Consider the following 18,449-nt stretch of genomic DNA (forward strand, 5'->3'; position numbering starts at 1 on the left):
TATTGTTTTTTGAAATGTTGAAAACTCACTAAGAAAAATAAGTTTTTATAGCGTTTAACTATTCACCGTGTATCAAAACCCGATAGAAAATATTATGTAAGTTACGATTTTGTAATTAAACAGTACAGAACTTTAATCATATAAAAACAAAACGACAAGAAGACGTGACAGATGAATTATTATTAACGAAATTAAAATAGCATATCACACTTCTATCACATGAAATATATGTATGTGAAACAATGCATTAATTTTATTTATTTTTTACATAATTCTTGTAACTATTTTAATACAACAAGCACATGATGATGCATTTTAATTGAGTGGAATGTGCTTAAAACACAAAGAAAAGTGTCCTTAAAACACATAAAAAAATAAACAGTGAAAAAAATAGAAGATAATAGAATAATTCAAAAAAGGAAAGAAGTAAAAGTAAGCACAAAGGGTGGTGCATGCATGGGCATCGAAGAGAAAACATGAACTTAAAGTAAAAATTGGTGTTTTGTGTTTTTTTCTTAGCATAAATTATTTGGCAAATTATAGCTCTTTTTGATAACATTACATATTTTTGGTGTTAAGTAAATATAATTTATGGTGAAGACATTATTATTTTGTGAGACTCATAAATTTTTTAGGTCCATTTAGCATATACTATTTTATTTTATCTATTATTTTCTTTTTCAAATACAAAAGTCTATTTTTTAATGTTTATTTTATATTTAAAAGGGGATGTGAAATAATATTTTCCTTATGATAGACGTTTTCCTTAAGTAAATGTTATTCTGCTATCAAAGAGAAATGGTTAGGAAGAAAGCAATGCAATAAAGAAAAGAGCATGTGAGGACGTAAATAGTTTATGAAGGAGTTTGTATAATTATGAAGTAAGTTTAATTTTAATTATGATCCATCAATTGTTATTTTTAAGTTTCAACAAATTAAGTTCTGAATTCTCCGGAATGATGATAACACCCAAAGCAAGAGTATCATGTAATTAGATTTCTGAAATTTTGTTTGAAATTATATAGTTTCTGTGCGGTTAAATTGATTTAACCTCTCCTTACGGATCTCCTACAGACAAATATAAGATTTTAATTATATTAATTAAATTAATATTTAATAATTTAACTTAAAATGTTAAAACACAATCTTGTTTTAAAAAATTGTTTTCTGAAATGTTGAAAACTAAAATAAAATATAGCGTTTAATTATTCACACACCGATAGAAAATATTTTAACTGTTAAGAGTTTAATTGATTGTCGTATTAACATTTTATTATTTAATTATGTTATTATTTTTAAATTATTGAAATTTCAAACCACAATTTTTAAATCATTAAAACTTCAAATTTAATAAATTAACCATTTTAACATATTTGAATTTGTTTTCGTAAAAAAGTTTATTTTATTCCCTTCGTCTTCCTGTTTCATTTAACTTGATACAGAACGTTCTTTGTTTTTCTGTGCCTCTTTGTTTGTGTTTTCCTTTGCTGTGTGCTTTTCTTTCTCTTCTATGCCACTGTAGTCACTACCTTTTTTATTTTTTCTCTCTCAAGGTTAACCTTTTCTCGTGTTCAAATTTATAAAGAGGCTAGAAAATTAAGAAAAATTAAATAAAACATTTGAGATGAAGAGAGAGAAGAATAAAATAAAATAAGGTTGGATGTAAGAAATCTTTTTTCCAAATTTTTTATGTGAAAATCTTTTTATGAAGAAAATTTCAAATTTATTATGACAACAAATATTTATGAATCGAATTTCGAAATAGAGTCTTTAATAAAAAGGAAAAAAATTAAAAAAAAATATTTTTTCAGAAAGAAAATTTACTTAGTATTAAGATATTATAAAGATGATTGGAGATAATACAACTTAATATAATTTTTTATGACAGACTTTTAGGTTAAAGTTGATTAAGTTATTTTTAATTTTACTTAGTAATATTATCAAGGTTATTGTTAACTAATATTACTTAGTGTTCATTTTAATATAAAAAATATTTTTTATATGTGTAAAACATATTTTTTTATTAACATCAATAAATAAATGGTAATTTTAGTTAAGGTTATTTTCTAACAATATTAATCAAGATGATAGAAATTATTTCTCAAGTTTTTTTGTAGTTTATACTATTAGAGTTGTATATTAGATTATGACTAATAATGATGTTTGTATAAGTTTTTTCATCTAATATTATTGATGGATTATTCTATAATAAATGTCAATCAGAACATTTTAAATTTAAATCCGTCATTTTGTTTATTTAATGATGATTAAAATTATTTATTTAGATAAAAAAATTAAAATTTAATGAATTTAAAAATTTTCTATTTAAACAAAACACTGAAAAACAATTCAAATTTAATATATTTAAACTTTCTGAAAATTATAAAATTGTGTATCATCACTATCGAAGCCCAAGTTAAAAGATAAAAAATGCTATGTGATTATATTTAATATTTTTTTTATTAAAATTTAATAAGTAAAAGATGTTAAAATTGTTTAATTTAAATGTGATGTTACAAAATAAATAAGAATGAAAAATATAAAAAAAGTCCATCATCTTTATAGATTAATATACTGTTACGGGTTATAGATGAAAAAAAAGTGTTCACTACATTTTTCATCATGGCCGGTGGCCGTGGCGGCGGTGATTGTTCGGTGACGTCCTAGCTTTCAAAGGTTTGTTCTTTTACTCTTCTCATCTTTGAATAGTAAATTGAATGCGTAGTCTTAGTAACCTGAATTGGATAATGCCACGGTTCTATATTCTGTTGAACTTGGGGGAAGAGCGACCAAAATGGTGATTATTATTGTTAGATGAAATTTCTAGTATTGCATTGGGGTAAAGCTGCCTTGATGTGAGCGAAATCTTTCTTTGATTCAAAGAGAAATGATTAGGAAGGAAGCAATGCAATGTTTATTGGCTTTCTGACTGTGAGGTGTTTGTAGAAATGCCACTCTGAAGCATTGCAGGTATAATAGTTTGTTTATTTTTTTGACATTATTTCAGTTTATTTTCTCCGCTTGAGATCTTCCTTCCTTCATTTATTTTGTCATGTTTAGTTTTCAGTGTGTCACTTTACAACTGATTTGATCTCTTTTTCTGTCTTACGCTTCTTTTCCAGCATCTAAAATTTGGTGGGCATAAAAATCTTGTTAGGCTAGCACCTTTCTCTCCAAATCACTGATGGCTTTTTTATTTCAGAAATTTCAAGAGGTATCTCCTAATTTTTTTATGAAATATTACTACTTTTTGGTTGACTTTGCTAAATTATTTAAATTATGTGTTAATCTCACTGCCCTCGTCAAAGACATGCCGTCTTTAATGAAGAGTGTGATGGTTAACTGTGATATCTTATTCCATATGTGGCGCATCATGTGAAACCTATAACAACAATTTTGGTCTTAATTTGTCTCCAGGCTGTGAGAACCCTCACAAAAAATCCCATATTTTCTAGGGATCCTCAACAACTACAATTTGAAGCGGACATTAACTGTTTGTTTCTTTATACAAGGTTGGTCTTTTCTATTGTCTAAGTTTATTGATTAATTTTAATTGTGAAGATTCATTCATTTGGTTTATATCATGGTAATAGACACTTTTCTCTCTTTGTTTGTATCATGGACGAGCTAATATATTTATAAACTCAGACTTAGAATTCCTACTCTCTTTATCATTCCACTGCGGTTTTCTTAGGGTCTTTCAGTCTACTATTACTGTTGATTGGATGAAAATGGGAGAAGAGAGATAGAAAGAGCCCACAATATATTTGTTATTCACTTAGAAAGAATGGTTTGACAAAATAGACTGTGTTTGTGTCCCAACCTTATTAATAATCAAAGGTGGCTGATGCCAGACAAACAGATTTGTTAATATTCAGTTCGGTTAGTAGTTTGGGTTAAAAATGGTTCTGATGAAGTTGGAAGTGAATGGAGATATCTTTTGCGACTATCTTTTCAAACACTAGGTGAAATATAGATGCTCTTGCTTTGAGTTTGAAAGCCAATGTCTCTAAACTGGAGCTGCCAAATCCAGCTGCATTCTACATCATTAGGCTAGTCAATTTGGGACAGCTTAAGCTCTTACTCTGAATTTCTAAGCTTCAATCATTGTATTCAAAGAAGGATCATCAGAGCTACTTCTGATATAGATTATAGACAATCAACTGTCTCTGTTCTGATGAGAAATTCCATTGGTATGCATTTGTTTGAATACGAATTTCATATAACCATTGGGCACCCCTTCAGTTATTGGTGATATTGATTAATAAATATAATAATGATCGACTCTTTTGAGCAATTACTTCTTATCATTATATAATATCATATATAAAAAAAATATGGAATTGGCGTGTAATAAAAGTGAGAACCACGTTTTACATCTGCCTGTGAACAAGATTAGCAAGATTGAAGTCATTGATCCGTGAGGCCTGTAATATTGATGTTAGTAAATATAAGGAAACTACAAGAAGACGAGGAAGGGTAAGGTTTCCTCCAAAGCTTGTTAATAAAACAATAAAGAAACGCAAAGAAACATAAGGAAAAAATGCATTAAGTTAACTTTAACGTTAAGATGTTAAATCTTCAATCGTAAGATCTCACGGACAAAGTATTTTCTAATTCTGGTTTTATGGATTCAAATAATTTTATTTCCAATTGTTTTTCATTTTGTTTGTATACTATGCGATGTTTTTCCTTTTTAACATTTTGACATATTTTGCTCATGCAAAGACTTAAATATCCAGCTACAAAATGTTGGGGGAGAATGCTAATGAAGCAGATGCAGAAGAGATTATTAAAATGGCTAGTAAAGCCTCTTTTGTCGATCAACAAATGCAAGTACAAGAAAATGTTCACTCTCAAATCAAAGCATTTTGCACATGCATGAACGAAATTCTTGTTTCAAAAGAAAAGATGGTGAATGGCCGCTTAGAATTATCTCAACAAGCAAACAGTTCACCTCTCCGTGGTGGGCATAGTTCTGCTAAAGGTATGAGTGACCCAACTAATAACATTCCCGGTGATTTGATCTTTGTTTCAAATTTTAATCTTCCCCTTATTTTAGTTGTCATTTTGCAGTATTTTTGTCATTGCTCAGTCATTTCCTTTTCCTATTGATCCATGAAGGCATGGAGAAAAACCTTGTTGAGTTTTTTAATTCACATTTTCATATTGCTATGAAATCTGTAACCATTGCGTGTTTATCATTTTCGTTATTGATGTGAGCAGCTGCTTCTAAACAAAGACCATTAAGCCAATCTGAAGTCTCTCAGAAGTTAAAGGATCAACTTGGTTACACACTTAATGTCAAACCTTCTCAAATACCTCACAAGGATTCTGGCAAAGGTCTATTTTTAGATGGTGCAGTTGATGTTGGTGCTGTAGTAGCCTTTTATCCTGGTGTGATCTATTCCCCATCTTACTATAATCAAATTCCTGGATACCTTGATGAGCAGAACTCCTACTTGATTACAAGATATGACGGGACTGTCATTGATGCCCAACCTTGGGGTTGTGGCGGTGATGGACCAGAGCGATTCAACGGTAGAAAAATGTTCGAAAACAAACTTGATAATGAAGGAGCTCATAAGGGTTCGGACAGAATGAGTAAACCTTTGGAAGGCTCCCAGGTAGATGATGATAATGATGATGTAGTTGAGCGTAGAAATCCATTAGCCTTGGCTCATTTTGCTAATCACCCTCCAAAAGGGATTCTTCCTAATGTCATGATCTGCCCTTATGACTTTCCATTGACTGAAAACAACATGAGGATTTACATACCAAACATATTATTTGGAAATGAAGAAGTAAATCTGAAGAGATTTGGCAGCTCTTGGCTCAAATCTGTAGTTTCAAAAAACAGTGAATCAGATGTTCCTACCCTCAAAGCTGTTGTTCTGGTAGCAACTAGGACCCTTCAAGATGAAGAACTCCTTTTGAACTACAGGTTGAGCAACTCTAAGCAGTGGCCAGAATGGTATGCTCCAGTGGATGAAGAAGAGGACATGAATCTGAAAGATGAAAGTGGCCAATGATCAGACAGAACACCTTTCGATATCAACTCAGAATGATATCTTAGGTTTAGGATAAGTTCCTATCTTTGGTCACGCCTATTAGTCTCTATTATACAATGTTAGCATGTTATTTATATTTTACTATTTTAAAATAAAGGTTGGAAACAAAAAATAATGTCAAATTTTAAAGAAGTGAAAAAATAACTAAGAATCTAAAACTATACTAAATCCCCCCACTATTTAAGTATTAAAATATTAATTTTATATTTTGAAGGGATGAAAAAGAAAAAAATGTACTATAGGAAATACAAGATATTCATTACGTAGAAGTCCTTGGAATTTTAGAAAATGTAAAATTACTATGACTAAATATTTTCTTTTTTTAATTTTTTTTGTAGAATTTATTGTTCTCTTTAAATTTGATTAATTGAGATAGTAGTTAAGTAGTTTGTCACTTGTGCCACGAACCAGTTTGTTCGAACTTAATCTTTAACTCGTTTTTTAATATTAACAAACTTTCTATTGCAGAGAAAAGTAATTAATTATTATAAAAGTTAATTGTTTCTCTTAAAAATTCTTATTATAAATACCACAAAAAGAGTTCAATCGCTTTAACGTTTCGATGAAATATCATGTACCTTTTCTAGAACGTATATTTTAAAATTGCTTTTCAATACATACACCTTGATAAGTTTAAATATTTTGTATACTATGTTACTGATGGATGCAACCAAATATAGGTAAGAAATAGGAATTTTGGTTCTTTAGTAGTTTTTTTTGTTGTCTATATATTGTATCTTCAAAACATAAATTTGATATTTTAAAGTATATTCAATTTTATTTAGTATATTAAAATAAATATATTTCAAAAATAGAACACTCAAAATTTAAGAAGAAAGTATGGATATGATAATTTATTAATTTTTTTATCATTTTTTACAAGTTTTTTATTATAATTATGTAGATTGATAATTGAATCATTTTAAATACTAAAACGTTTTTAATAATGCTTGAATAATTTAAATATTTAATTTAATTATTTATTCAGTTGTATAACTTCACATTTTAATTTTTAATTACTATCTTTGTAATGATATTTAGTAAAATAAATAAACACTCTAATTTGTATTGTTTTACAATAATAAATGGAGTTAATAAACTTTGATTGTGTTATAATAAATATATAAACTAAGTTAAAAAAAATAAATCATCTTTAAATCAATCAACTCCCGATTAACCTGAGTTACAAAATTTTTTACTCACAAAAAATAATTAACTCATTTCTGTAAATCAAGTTGATTCACTTTAACACCTTTAATATGATGCATAAATAATAATTTACTTTAGATAAAATCACGTGTTATGTTTTAACGATAACATGTCTTAATATTATAATAATAATTCAATTTTAAATACTTAAATTTAGAGAAATCTAAAATTTAGTTATAATTTTTAATTTTTATCTAAAGGCATATAATTCAAAATAATAGTTATTTCAGTCTAATTGACAATAAAATTAAACAACAAATATTTCATTAAAAAGTATAAAAAAAAGTAAACCAATCAATAAGCACACTCTTAATAAAATTTTGAATTGAAAGAAATAAAATTTAAAAAAAAATTGAAACTTAATTAAACAAATATAATATAATAAAATTATTTACTAAATTATTCTAATATTTATCTAAAAACCTGTCCCAGCTAATTAACCATAAACCCTAAAATTCTTCTTGAAGATTGATACTTCGTTTTGTTTTTCTTCCGCCACTTCACCAGTGTCTTTGCGCACTTTAAGGTATGTTCTTCGTTGCTGCTTAATACTCTTTTCCGTTGTTGCTTACTTTCCAATTTTCATATGCATTGCCCCAACCTCTGCTATCGTCCATCCTTTTAACAAATTGTTCTATCATTAAAACCAATTTCACCGATTACGAAATTCGTTTTATTTTTGTGTGTGAATATTCATGCAAGAGGTAAAGCTGAATTTTTTTGTTTTGTATTTTCTTTAGACGATCTCAAGTTTCCGAGATCCTATCTTCCCAGCCTGCTTGATCTTTTTCCTATTCTACTTTGCATTGCTAAACAGGTGAAGGATGGAGATAAATTTGGGGAAACTTGCATTTGACGTTGATTTTCATCCGTCAGACAACCTTGTCGCCACGGGTCTAATTAACGGGGACCTTTACCTGTACGTTGCTTTGGATTGGAGCTGCAGCTTTCATAGCTAACACAGTTTTTTTAATTATTTATACCTTATTGGCATTTATGATAATTATTACATTGAATATGTGTGCTGCAGATACCGTTATAGCCCTGATAGTGTCCCTGTGAGGTATAGACTCTGAACCTTTTGTTTTTATACTTGTTTGATACATGTAAACTCGCATACATGTTGACTTTATTTGTTGTGCCGTTTGCTGTTAGGTGATAGTTGTTGCTAATATGTAGACTGTTGCAATTATTAATATTGTTTTACTAATTATTCTTTCAGGCAATTGGAAGTCCATGCACACACAGAGTCTTGCAGGGCTGCTCGATTCATCAATGGAGGACGTGGTAATGCACTTTATTTTCGATATTGTGTATAACTTCTGATGGTCTTACTTGCATGCGTTTGAGTTTAAAATGTTTATGGTCATGTTTCTCTTTTAGTGCTGTTGACGGGTTCTCCAGATTGCTCTATACTGGCTACGGATGTGGAGACTGGATCTACAATTACCCGTATTGATAATGCTCACGAGTGAGTAGATTTACTGCAGTTACAGATTTGTTGTGATTTGGGTTACGGGAGAATCACTAGCATCCTCATTGCTTTAGAATTTTTATTTGGCTTTTGTTGTGATACAGGGCTGCAGTAAATAGATTGATAAACTTGACCGAGTCAACTGTTGCCTCAGGAGACGATGAGGGTTGTATAAAGGTACATTTCTGTTCTTATTTCAAATTCTCAGAATTTGTATTTTATTTGAATTCCAGATTATTTTGTGGTATGCATTAATAATATTTTACATAGATATTCATTTGCTCTTCTTTGTTGTAGGTTTGGGATACCAGAGAACGCTCTTGCTGCAATTCTTTTGATGCCCATGAAGATTACATTTCAGACATGACTTTTGCTTCCGATGCAATGAAACTGTTGACAACGAGGTAGTAAATTCATGTAGCTCACCTGCCCTAAAATATCAATGGATATAGTGTAAATTCTTATTTTCCATAAATTTCCTTTTTTTAAGTGGAGACGGGACTCTGTCTGTTTGCAATCTTCGAAGAAATACAGTAAGTTGAATATGTGTATTTTCTGGTTCCTCTTAAAGCATATGTTCTCTCTATTTATTTCATGAATTTTAACCACCCATTCATGATTTATTGAAAGGTACAAACTCGATCCGAATTTTCTGAAGATGAGTTGCTGTCTGTTGTTTTAATGAAGGTATTAAAGTCAAAGTCCATGAATGTGCAGTGAATTCTAATGCTTTTATAGGAACTTTTTAAATATTTCTGGAAAAGCATTTTTGTTATTTCTATCTTCACTTTTATAATTTGGCTAAATATGTGAAGAAATTTTTTTTTTTAATGAAAATACATATCCAACATGCTCTTATTCTATGTCTTCCTTTCCGATGAAAGGTGTACTGTGTACCTCTAAAATGATCACATGACTGATGTTTACATTTTTTTGGCTGGGGTGACCAGAATGGTAGGAAAGTTGTGTGCGGATCTCAAACTGGAATCATTCTGTTGTATTCATGGGGATGCTTCAAGGATTGTAGGTATATGATGTGGAATGTGTAAGAATTAAATGATGAAAATGTTGTGTTTCTGGAGGAGAGGCTGAGGGACATTAATTGGATGTTTTCCTTAGCTTGTATATCTTATTATACGTCTTCAACTAATGTTCTAACTAATTGGTTTCAATTCCAGTGATCGATTTACTGATCTCTCTTCAAACTCTATTGATGCAATGTTGAAGGTGAATCAACAACATAACACCATTATTTCAGTTTCAGTAGATTATTTTACCATTTTTAGGTCTTTTAATGAGCTTTCTTTGATATTCTTAGCTTGATGAAGATAGAATTATTACTGGATCAGAGAATGGGATTATCAAGTGAGCCTTTTTTCTGTTGGAGAGCATTGTACCTCTTCTATGAATTGTACTTCAATATTTTATTTGTTGTATTCTCTGTTTCATTTATATGAATGTTATTTTTTTTTTCCAGTTTGGTCGGGATATTACCCAACAGGGTCATCCAGCCAATAGCTGAACACTCAGAGTATCCTGTTGAGTGTCTCGGTAACATACAATCTCTTCCACTCTTTTCATTTAATGTGATTGGTTCAGCTTGCATGTGAACATTAATGTTTTAAGCGCCACTTCCATCAGTAGTTTTTCTGTCCTTAGCATGGATTCGGTAATTTTTATTGTGACGTGATTTTGGGACTTCATCTATGAACTGTGTTTTCAGCCTCATTATTACGTGCTTGAGCATTGGCATCGATTTTGTATGTTTTCGTATCTTTTTCTTAATCCTGGCTTCTTGTAAGCTTCACCTATAGTTTCTCTGGTCTTGTAGCATTCTCTCATGATAGGAAGTTCCTTGGAAGCATCGGACATGATCAAATGTTAAAGGTACTTCTCTGTTCCGATTCCTTAAAATTTACTGGAATTCTGTCCTCTTCTTTCACATTTACATTAGACAGTCATTGTCGTGATTGTCAAAAACCCGTCCTTTGTCATTTTACTCAGGCTTCATTACATTTTTACGAAAAAACATTGCCTAAAATATAAAGGGGCGTCTCAAGTGTTTACGATTTTTGAGTAAAATCATTCCACCAGAGTGCTTTTGTTGAATGGTAGATTTTAGCAATAGTTATAGCAGTGTGGATTAATTGCGATGGTAATTGAAAAGGGGACAATTGATGGTATGCCTTAAGTAAGAGAGTTGCCCTAGTTGGAGGGCTTACACTGATGGTAGTATACCGTAGTTTTATTATTTGTATCAGAAGTTAATTCATCAGATCGTCAGCTGAGCATTAAAAATGTTCGGATGAGTTTGCAACTATTTGGCTTAAAATATGGCTTGCCAATCTGAGGTATCTTTGTTAATAATAATGGTGGATGGGTACCTATTAAAAATGTGAACCATTTGGTATATGTGTATCTGTGCTTTACTAGATTGTCCTTTTGTGCAGCTATGGGATTTGGATAGCATACTCCAAGATACAAAAAACACACAAACAAATGAAACTGGAGCGATTGATAGTGACGATGAGGAAATGGAACTAGATAATGATCCTTCAAAGCTCAGTAGAGGTAAGAGATGATTTACGATGGATGTCAATGTTATAGATGTCCATCACTAAAGAGTATGATTTTTGGAAAGCTATATATATGATATGCTTCAATTTGTGTGGACAACTTTGTTGCAGGGAACAAGAGAAAGAATGCAAATAATGGGCAAGCCCCAGGTGGTGGCAACAACTTCTTTGCCGAATTATAGGAGAGGTCTGAAAGCAACTTTGTTCTAAATTGATGTGAAGACCCGCAAGAAGATGAACTACCACAAGTCTTGCAAAAGCAGGAAATGGACATCCCCAATATTGGGCCTGTTATCCAATCAGTAGCTTGGACTGTGTTGTGGTTTCAGGAAATTTAAATTTAAGCATTGAAAGAAAAGTTATAAATTTCAATTCAGGAAATAATTTACTTCCTGTGTTGGTTTTTTGAGTTATTAATGCTATCGCCTTAAGTTCAAAGATTAAAGCAAATGTGTTATTAAATCTAATTGTTAAATAAACTTCTTAAAGTGAAGAATTTTTAATTAAATGAAGTAATAAAGAATCAAAGGAAAAAAAAGCAAGTGACTTTGTAAAGAATTTGGCGAAAATCATAGTTGAGTCTTGTTGCTAAACGAATTAATATGACTTGTGGTAGGTTTTTTCCCCGATAACAATAACAAAAACCTCTTGATCACACATTTCTGCACATATTATAGCTTTATTATATATAATTAAAACCTTACTTTTCCCACAAGAATAATGCTCCTTTCCAGAAAAAAAATTATATGTATATTGGTATATGTTAATAGAAATAAACTTATCATTGTCATTGAAATGATCAAACATCTATACTTTATAAACCTTATTGTCGAATTTTGTTAATTGAAATAAAATATTAATAGTATTTATTAATATGCGAAAACTAAATACAGCTATGATAAGATCATGTAATAGTTTAAAATGACAATATTTTGATACTTACCAAACAAAAAATACTTACCTAACAACTTCAAATAATAATATTTTAACTATATTTTATTACTTTAAAACTTTCTATTACATATATTATTTTATCATTAAAATGAATTGTAAGATAGATACAAGTATTATTTTTCAATAGCTTTTACCGGATAAAACCTGTTCCAAGACTATACCTCTAGCCACACCTTCCTCTATAAAGCATCCCACCATATCTACCATCCCCTCCTACATCTCTTAGCTGGTGCCCTAACACAATCTTTCTTCACCCTGCAATCTAATAATTCATGCTCAGTAATTATTTGTCACTCTCACTCAAATAATGTTATGGCATGTTGATAACTACTGTCTACACGGTTCCAAGTCTCTGCTTCACATTTCTACAGTGTACATGAAGGCAACTCTGCTTCGAAGTGATTGACACTACCAGTATAAAGTGGCCTAAACATATACAAATAAAACAAGTTCGCCGCTTAGAACTGAAACATTAAGCTATATCGACAGGAATCCATTTACTGTTATGGAAAATCGTGATCACAAGCCTTTAAGCAGCAGCTCATAAACAGTCACCAAACCAAAAACAATAAACTATTTAATGGGGGACTTAAGGCCAACTGAACCGGATGCGAAATAACGACAAATAATGTTTTCATTTACAACTGAGATCAAAGTTAGGGGGCCTGTGATGAGGCCGCTCGAGCAGCACGCCTTTGAAGTGCCTTTAACCTATTTGCTTCCATACGAGCTCTCTGCTCTTCTGTTATCTCGGCTTTGCCTGACTGGCCTGTTCCATTATTTTGGACTTTCTCTGCTGTCCTTTCGGTTGAGTTACTTTCTGAAGCCATGCTGGTGCCAATCACATTGTCCGTTGACTGAGAAGGTTGCTGTAATAAAAGAGGAAGGTGATTCTGTTGTTAAGGCTTTGACATAAGCTCGTCGTTTACAACTTTGATAATTTTGTTTGATTGAAAAGATAAATACGAACCGACAAGAGAGAAATATAAAAAGAATATAAACTAAACTCTGATTTGTTTTAGGTTTTTACTCCTGCATACCACTGGACAAGGATAACTGAAATCCAATTAGCCTTTTTCCCGATAAATTAGATCACTCACAATCTTCTCACAAATTTGTCAAAATCAGTATCCTTAAGAAATAATTTCGTATCCCTGATTGATTTAGATAAATACCATTGATAGGGTTTCTTTCACCAAACAAAATATTCCAAATTGATTTTCACAGATACATTAAAACAGATTACATGACAAAGAACTAATTTTGTTTAAAGTAAATTAACTTACTTCGGTAGCCCTATCATATATATCATTAAGCATTTCTTCCTGAATGTCAGTAACATTCACAGAATCTGCAAACACATCTGTCTCTTGATGAGTTGCACCCCCATCTTCAGCAGATCCAGCAAATCCTAAAGGAAAAATTTAGAAAAATGCATGAGCTTGTAAATAAATACAACCTAACTAATTAATTTGAGTAAACTATCACAACAATGTTCCAGTGAATTATAGTGAATCTGACAGCTTCCCTGATTGCAATGAGTTATGGAGAAGTTTTTCAAAATTAAAGATCATACCAAGAATTGGTCGATTTTCTACAAGGATCATATTGTCAATTTATGCAATTTAACATTTAGAGATACACATGCTTGCCGAAAGAAGCTTAAAAAGAAAGGATTTCTCAGTAAAAAACTATTTCTGAACAACTAAATATGGAGCTGGTTAAGTCTGTAAGTGGTACTCTTTAACCATACTTCAAACATCGTCAACTATTTGAATTGATAATTGATCCTAGCTGAAAATAACATGCAAAAATATTGTATGTCCTATTAGGTGTTGTTCTGTGTAATTAATTTATATTCACACGTCCATTAGAGCAGAAGTTAAGGCTTAAAACCAACAAGACTAATCTGTCTAGAGACCTTGATAGAAAAAAATAAGGTGAAATAAATACCCTGTTCATCAATTGAAATGTCATCCACAACTGGTGGTTCGCGCAGTTTTGTTGGATCTCCACCATTTGCAACTCTTTCTCTCAATTCTAAAAGGCAAGTCTGATTATAAAACAGGAGAAAAAGTTAACCGATACTCACTAAAAATCCTTTTTTGTGTAGATTGAAAAACTGTAGGTATGCATGCATCACTCATGCAATGCAAGTACATGTACATGCAAGAGACACGTCCTCTCAACAAATACAAACACGTACAGACTTCATATAAAAGAGACCAGATGAAATGGAGAAATCCTTTATATCATGTATGCATCAATTGATTTCAAAAACAGGCATTCAATGAAAATCTTTTACGGCAATCTGTTCTGGAAACATAGATGTTGTGTTCGTATTAAAGAAGTTTCATCCTCTTTGCAAGAAAAACAAACGAATATGTACATATTCGGCAACAAATAACTACACCAAAGCAAGTACCCATGATGATTGTTCCATTTGATATGCATTTTGGTTACCATGGGTCATGGATACTGACCACTTCAATCATTATAGGTTATAACAACAATTCTTTTAACATTAGGCTCTTGGATCACTATAGAATTCTTGTTAATACACAGATCTCACTGAATCTTCTAGATTACAATAAAGTTTCCAGTAGCATTGTGCTTAACATAGAACAAAATTTCGTCCACATGTTACCAAATCCATTGCCAATCTGAAAGTATCATCGTAGTTATAAAACTTTACCACAACCCAAGATTCTTTCAATTCCATAAATATATCATAAAGAACACAGTAGACTTCTCAACAAACAATGAACAATTTTGACGTCGTTCATTGAGTAATTTTATTATTTTCCAACGTTTAAAATTAATGTTTCACTTTGTTAAGCCTTTATTGTACGGGTTACAAAGATGTTTGTTAAACCCTTATTGTAGAGGTTACAAAGATGAGAATCTAATTTTAATTGAAGAACAATACCAAAAGAACTACATCAAAGTATCGTCCGACAAGAACCCAGTGCGTGTGAAATTAACTATGCCATACCAACATGACAATTAGGAATAACTTAACAGACAAGTTGATTAAATCAACTTTACAAATTGGTAACAAGACGTACAGCAATAGTACAATTCTTAAACTAGTGTGACAGACACCTAACGGTATGATATGACCTATCTAGCACTCTTTTATCTTTCTTTGTATCGACGCATATTGCATGCCAAAATCTTCAACTAAACAAATACACGATGATACACAGTTTGAAGAGATGTAGTGAGCAGAAACAGTACCTTGACACGCCTGGTAGCGGCAACTTTCTCCACTTTATGAATAAACTCATTGAAAGAGTAATAAGGAAGCAAGCGAGAGTGCCATTCAGTGTACAACTGAAGCAGATTACCCAAGTCACGAACCTAATCAAAAAGCACACGCATCATAAAACAATTCAAAGGAGTGGTTCAAAACTTCACGTGAAACAAACCCACCAAAAAAGCAAACCGAGCCAGTTGCGACAACTTAGCCCCCAATGACCATTCGTAACGTAGAGAGAAACAAATTTTAGAAAAATTAAAAAAAAAGTGGGCGTGTTGAATCAAGAGAAAAAAAAAGTGACTGAGATTAATTGAATAAGGAATTCACCTCGTGGCCGCGACCACGGTATTTGAACTGGCGAGGGAAATAGCGAAGGACGTAACCGAGACCGTCGTCGGAGAGAAGCATCTCCGGTGTTAGTTTGGGCCTTGTTCGGGGAAGTTTCTTGGGCTTTTCGGCGGCGGATCTGGGCTTGAAAGAAGAGGAAGAAGGATCAGGAGTGGGATTGGTGGAGGCGTTAGGGTTTGGATTGGAATTGGGAGCAGAGAAAGGACAGTCTCGTGACCAGTGACCTGGTCTGCCGCACTTGTAACAGCCTGTGGCGGTTGCTGTTCCTTTTCCCTCCATTTTTCTCACTTCTCACTGATCACTCTCCTTCCACAGCACACCATCTTTCTACTGTTATCTGTGGAAATTAAATTGGACTTTTCGCGCTGTTTTCGCGGGAAATGGCGGGAAAAGCAAAATTCACAGCAAGAGTATCAAACTAATCCAGTTTGGTCAAACTGGGCTTTTGAGCCCCCAACATTACATAATTCATCTTGTGTATGGCAATTTCTTTCCTCACCTCTTGAATTTCAAATTGCACTCCTATGATTTTTGTATACCACATTGAAATATAAATTTATGATAAATTACTTATAAGTATGTAATTAAGTTTTGGTTATATCACACATTTAGTGTTTTAACTAAAATTTTACTAGGATTCTTTATTTTATTAACAACTTAAAATATTTTTAATTTTTATTTAAGTATTTCACAATTTGATTTTTTTTCTTTCAACGGATTATATTGATTTCTATCAACTTTTTTTTCTCTTCAATCACCTCAAATTCACCATTCATCAAATCAGTCATTATTTTTTAAAAAAGTGGATTGACAACCAACTTAGATAAGATTTGAGAAAGAAAGCACGAATTAATAGTAACATTATTTATTGACCACAAAATGGAATAACCAAGTATTTAAACAAAAATAAATTAAATTAAATATTTTTAACAGATATTCAATTAAAAATAATTAAATTTATTCTAACTTAAAATTTAATTGAAACAAATATTTATTTTTTTATAAATAAATAATTAATTATTTCCTTCTCTCTCGTTCACCTCGCCGTTTTGGGCCGATCAGTAACTTTTTCTAATTGCCGGCAGAAAATTGGAGTTGAATATTCACATTGTATTGTCCCTTTAACTCTATTCACTAGCTTTTTTGGTTGCAGCCAATCGCATAATACTATGTAGCCGAACAAGCTGTCCACACAATTATGAGTTAAGAATAATTATTAAACGAAAAAAATTAATTATATATATACATAAATTAATTAAAAAATAAATTTTAATTTTTTTTCAATCTTATATTTATAAATTAAAATTTAAAAATGTATATATTTTTTAAATTAATTTTATTTTATAAATTTATAGAATAAAATTTACACTTATTTATATATTTTTTTAACCGTATATAAATTATGATTAAATTCAAATCATATTTAATGTAAAAATTGTAGACGTGATTATAAAGAAAGTGTGTGGATGATATGTTTGTTGACAAAAATTTCAAACATTTGAACCCAAAGCAATTGACCATTCGGAAAATAACGTCCCTTCAATGCAAAACTTCCACTTCCACTCAATCTTCAAACCTTTGAAAAATCCAGTAAAAACAAAACTTGTCTTTAAGAGAACAGAATATGTCTAATCTTAGCTCATAAAAACATAATTAGATTAACTAAAAACTCTTTAATTTGAACATAAATATTCTTAATAATGTCCATAGCATTTTCACTCTTAAATTATCCTACGAAGACACATCGAAACTAGTAAAAGCAGGCTGACAAAAAACACATCATGTCTACTTGTTTGATTGTTTACTTTGGTGGATATTCTTAAACGATTTGAAGATAATACCTTCACCACTTAAAAAAAAACTAATTACAAATTTAATGTTTGATAAAAACAATAAATTAAATTAATGTATGTTATATTTTTTTTTCCTTTTGAAAGTTATGATAAATGTATTATAGTTATTTATTAGTACTCTTGTTCTTAAACTTAATTATTTAGCACTTTTAATATGAATTTGGTTTAGAACTTTACTAAATGAAGTGTGCTAATATTGAAAATATAAATAAAAATCGTCTTTGAGAAGAAAAAATTAAAATAATGTACCAAACATAGAAAAATAGTGTGAATAAACATTAAACCATTTATACTCACTTTTACATTAAGAATTAATTTAGATTAAATTTAAATTTTCATTTTTTAAGATACCAGTTCAAACCAATATTTAAAATTATTTTCATTCATGTTAGTCAAAATTTTCTAATTTTGTCTATGTTTTTCTTAATTAATTAATTAACTAATGTCTTCAAACATTAACATAAAGATATACAAATAAATATATATATATATATATATATATATATATATATATATATATATATATATATGATTTACTAATTTATGAACCTTTTAAAGTGTATTAAATTTTAATTGACAAAAATCTTTTTATATATTATAGATTATAAATTTTAAAGTCAAAAATATTTGAATAACTTTTAATTTTTTATTTTAAATTAAAAATAAAAATTATTATTATTTTTTATTTATGTCTGTTTAAAA

At 30.4% G+C, this 18,449-nt stretch overlaps 3 protein-coding genes across 9 annotated transcripts; 2 read left to right on the top strand and 1 right to left on the bottom strand.

Annotated features, from left to right (window-relative positions):
* Positions 1 to 2,557: 2,557 nt before the first annotated feature.
* Positions 2,558 to 6,239, top strand: LOC108339717 (uncharacterized). Of its 6 annotated transcripts, none has more exons than XM_017576913.2 (6): positions 2,579 to 2,676; positions 2,828 to 2,970; positions 3,123 to 3,214; positions 3,418 to 3,512; positions 4,743 to 4,987; positions 5,227 to 6,239. In XM_017576913.2, the coding sequence occupies exons 3-6, from the start codon at positions 3,185 to 3,187 to the stop codon at positions 6,030 to 6,032; spliced, it is 1,176 nt and encodes a 391-aa protein (XP_017432402.1). In that variant the 5' UTR covers positions 2,579 to 2,676; positions 2,828 to 2,970; positions 3,123 to 3,184; the 3' UTR covers positions 6,033 to 6,239. The 6 variants fall into 6 exon arrangements, with proteins under 6 accessions (XP_017432403.1, XP_017432402.1, XP_052734511.1 ...); XM_052878551.1 differs by having other exon boundaries at positions 2,583 to 2,676; positions 2,884 to 2,970; XM_017576912.2 differs by having other exon boundaries at positions 2,584 to 2,676; positions 2,815 to 2,970.
* A 1,479-nt stretch (positions 6,240 to 7,718) lies between these two features.
* On the top strand, positions 7,719 to 11,723 carry LOC108339583 (WD repeat-containing protein 55). 2 transcript variants are annotated; one of them, XM_017576733.2, is made up of 16 exons: positions 7,719 to 7,806; positions 8,098 to 8,199; positions 8,311 to 8,343; positions 8,503 to 8,567; positions 8,664 to 8,751; positions 8,859 to 8,931; positions 9,052 to 9,158; positions 9,245 to 9,287; positions 9,385 to 9,441; positions 9,705 to 9,781; positions 9,933 to 9,981; positions 10,073 to 10,119; positions 10,232 to 10,305; positions 10,586 to 10,641; positions 11,205 to 11,325; positions 11,442 to 11,723. In XM_017576733.2, exons 2-16 carry the CDS (start codon positions 8,105 to 8,107, stop codon positions 11,510 to 11,512), a joined length of 1,056 nt encoding a protein of 351 aa, XP_017432222.1. In that variant the 5' UTR covers positions 7,719 to 7,806; positions 8,098 to 8,104; the 3' UTR covers positions 11,513 to 11,723. The 2 variants fall into 2 exon arrangements, with proteins under 2 accessions (XP_017432222.1, XP_017432223.1); XM_017576734.2 differs by lacking the exon at positions 7,719 to 7,806 and adding an exon at positions 7,841 to 7,984.
* A 1,002-nt stretch (positions 11,724 to 12,725) lies between these two features.
* LOC108339796 (uncharacterized) lies at positions 12,726 to 16,272 on the bottom strand. Its single transcript, XM_017577004.2, has 5 exons — positions 15,874 to 16,272; positions 15,525 to 15,647; positions 14,238 to 14,337; positions 13,571 to 13,695; positions 12,726 to 13,153 (listed from the first exon to the last, which is right to left on the bottom strand). Exons 1-5 carry the CDS (start codon positions 16,171 to 16,173, stop codon positions 12,941 to 12,943), a joined length of 861 nt encoding a protein of 286 aa, XP_017432493.1. The 5' UTR covers positions 16,174 to 16,272; the 3' UTR covers positions 12,726 to 12,940.
* Between the last annotated feature and the right edge of the window lie 2,177 nt (positions 16,273 to 18,449).

Source organism: Vigna angularis, chromosome 5 (assembly GCF_016808095.1).
Source record: "Vigna angularis cultivar LongXiaoDou No.4 chromosome 5, ASM1680809v1, whole genome shotgun sequence".
NCBI classification, from domain to species: Eukaryota; Viridiplantae; Streptophyta; class Magnoliopsida; order Fabales; family Fabaceae; genus Vigna; species Vigna angularis.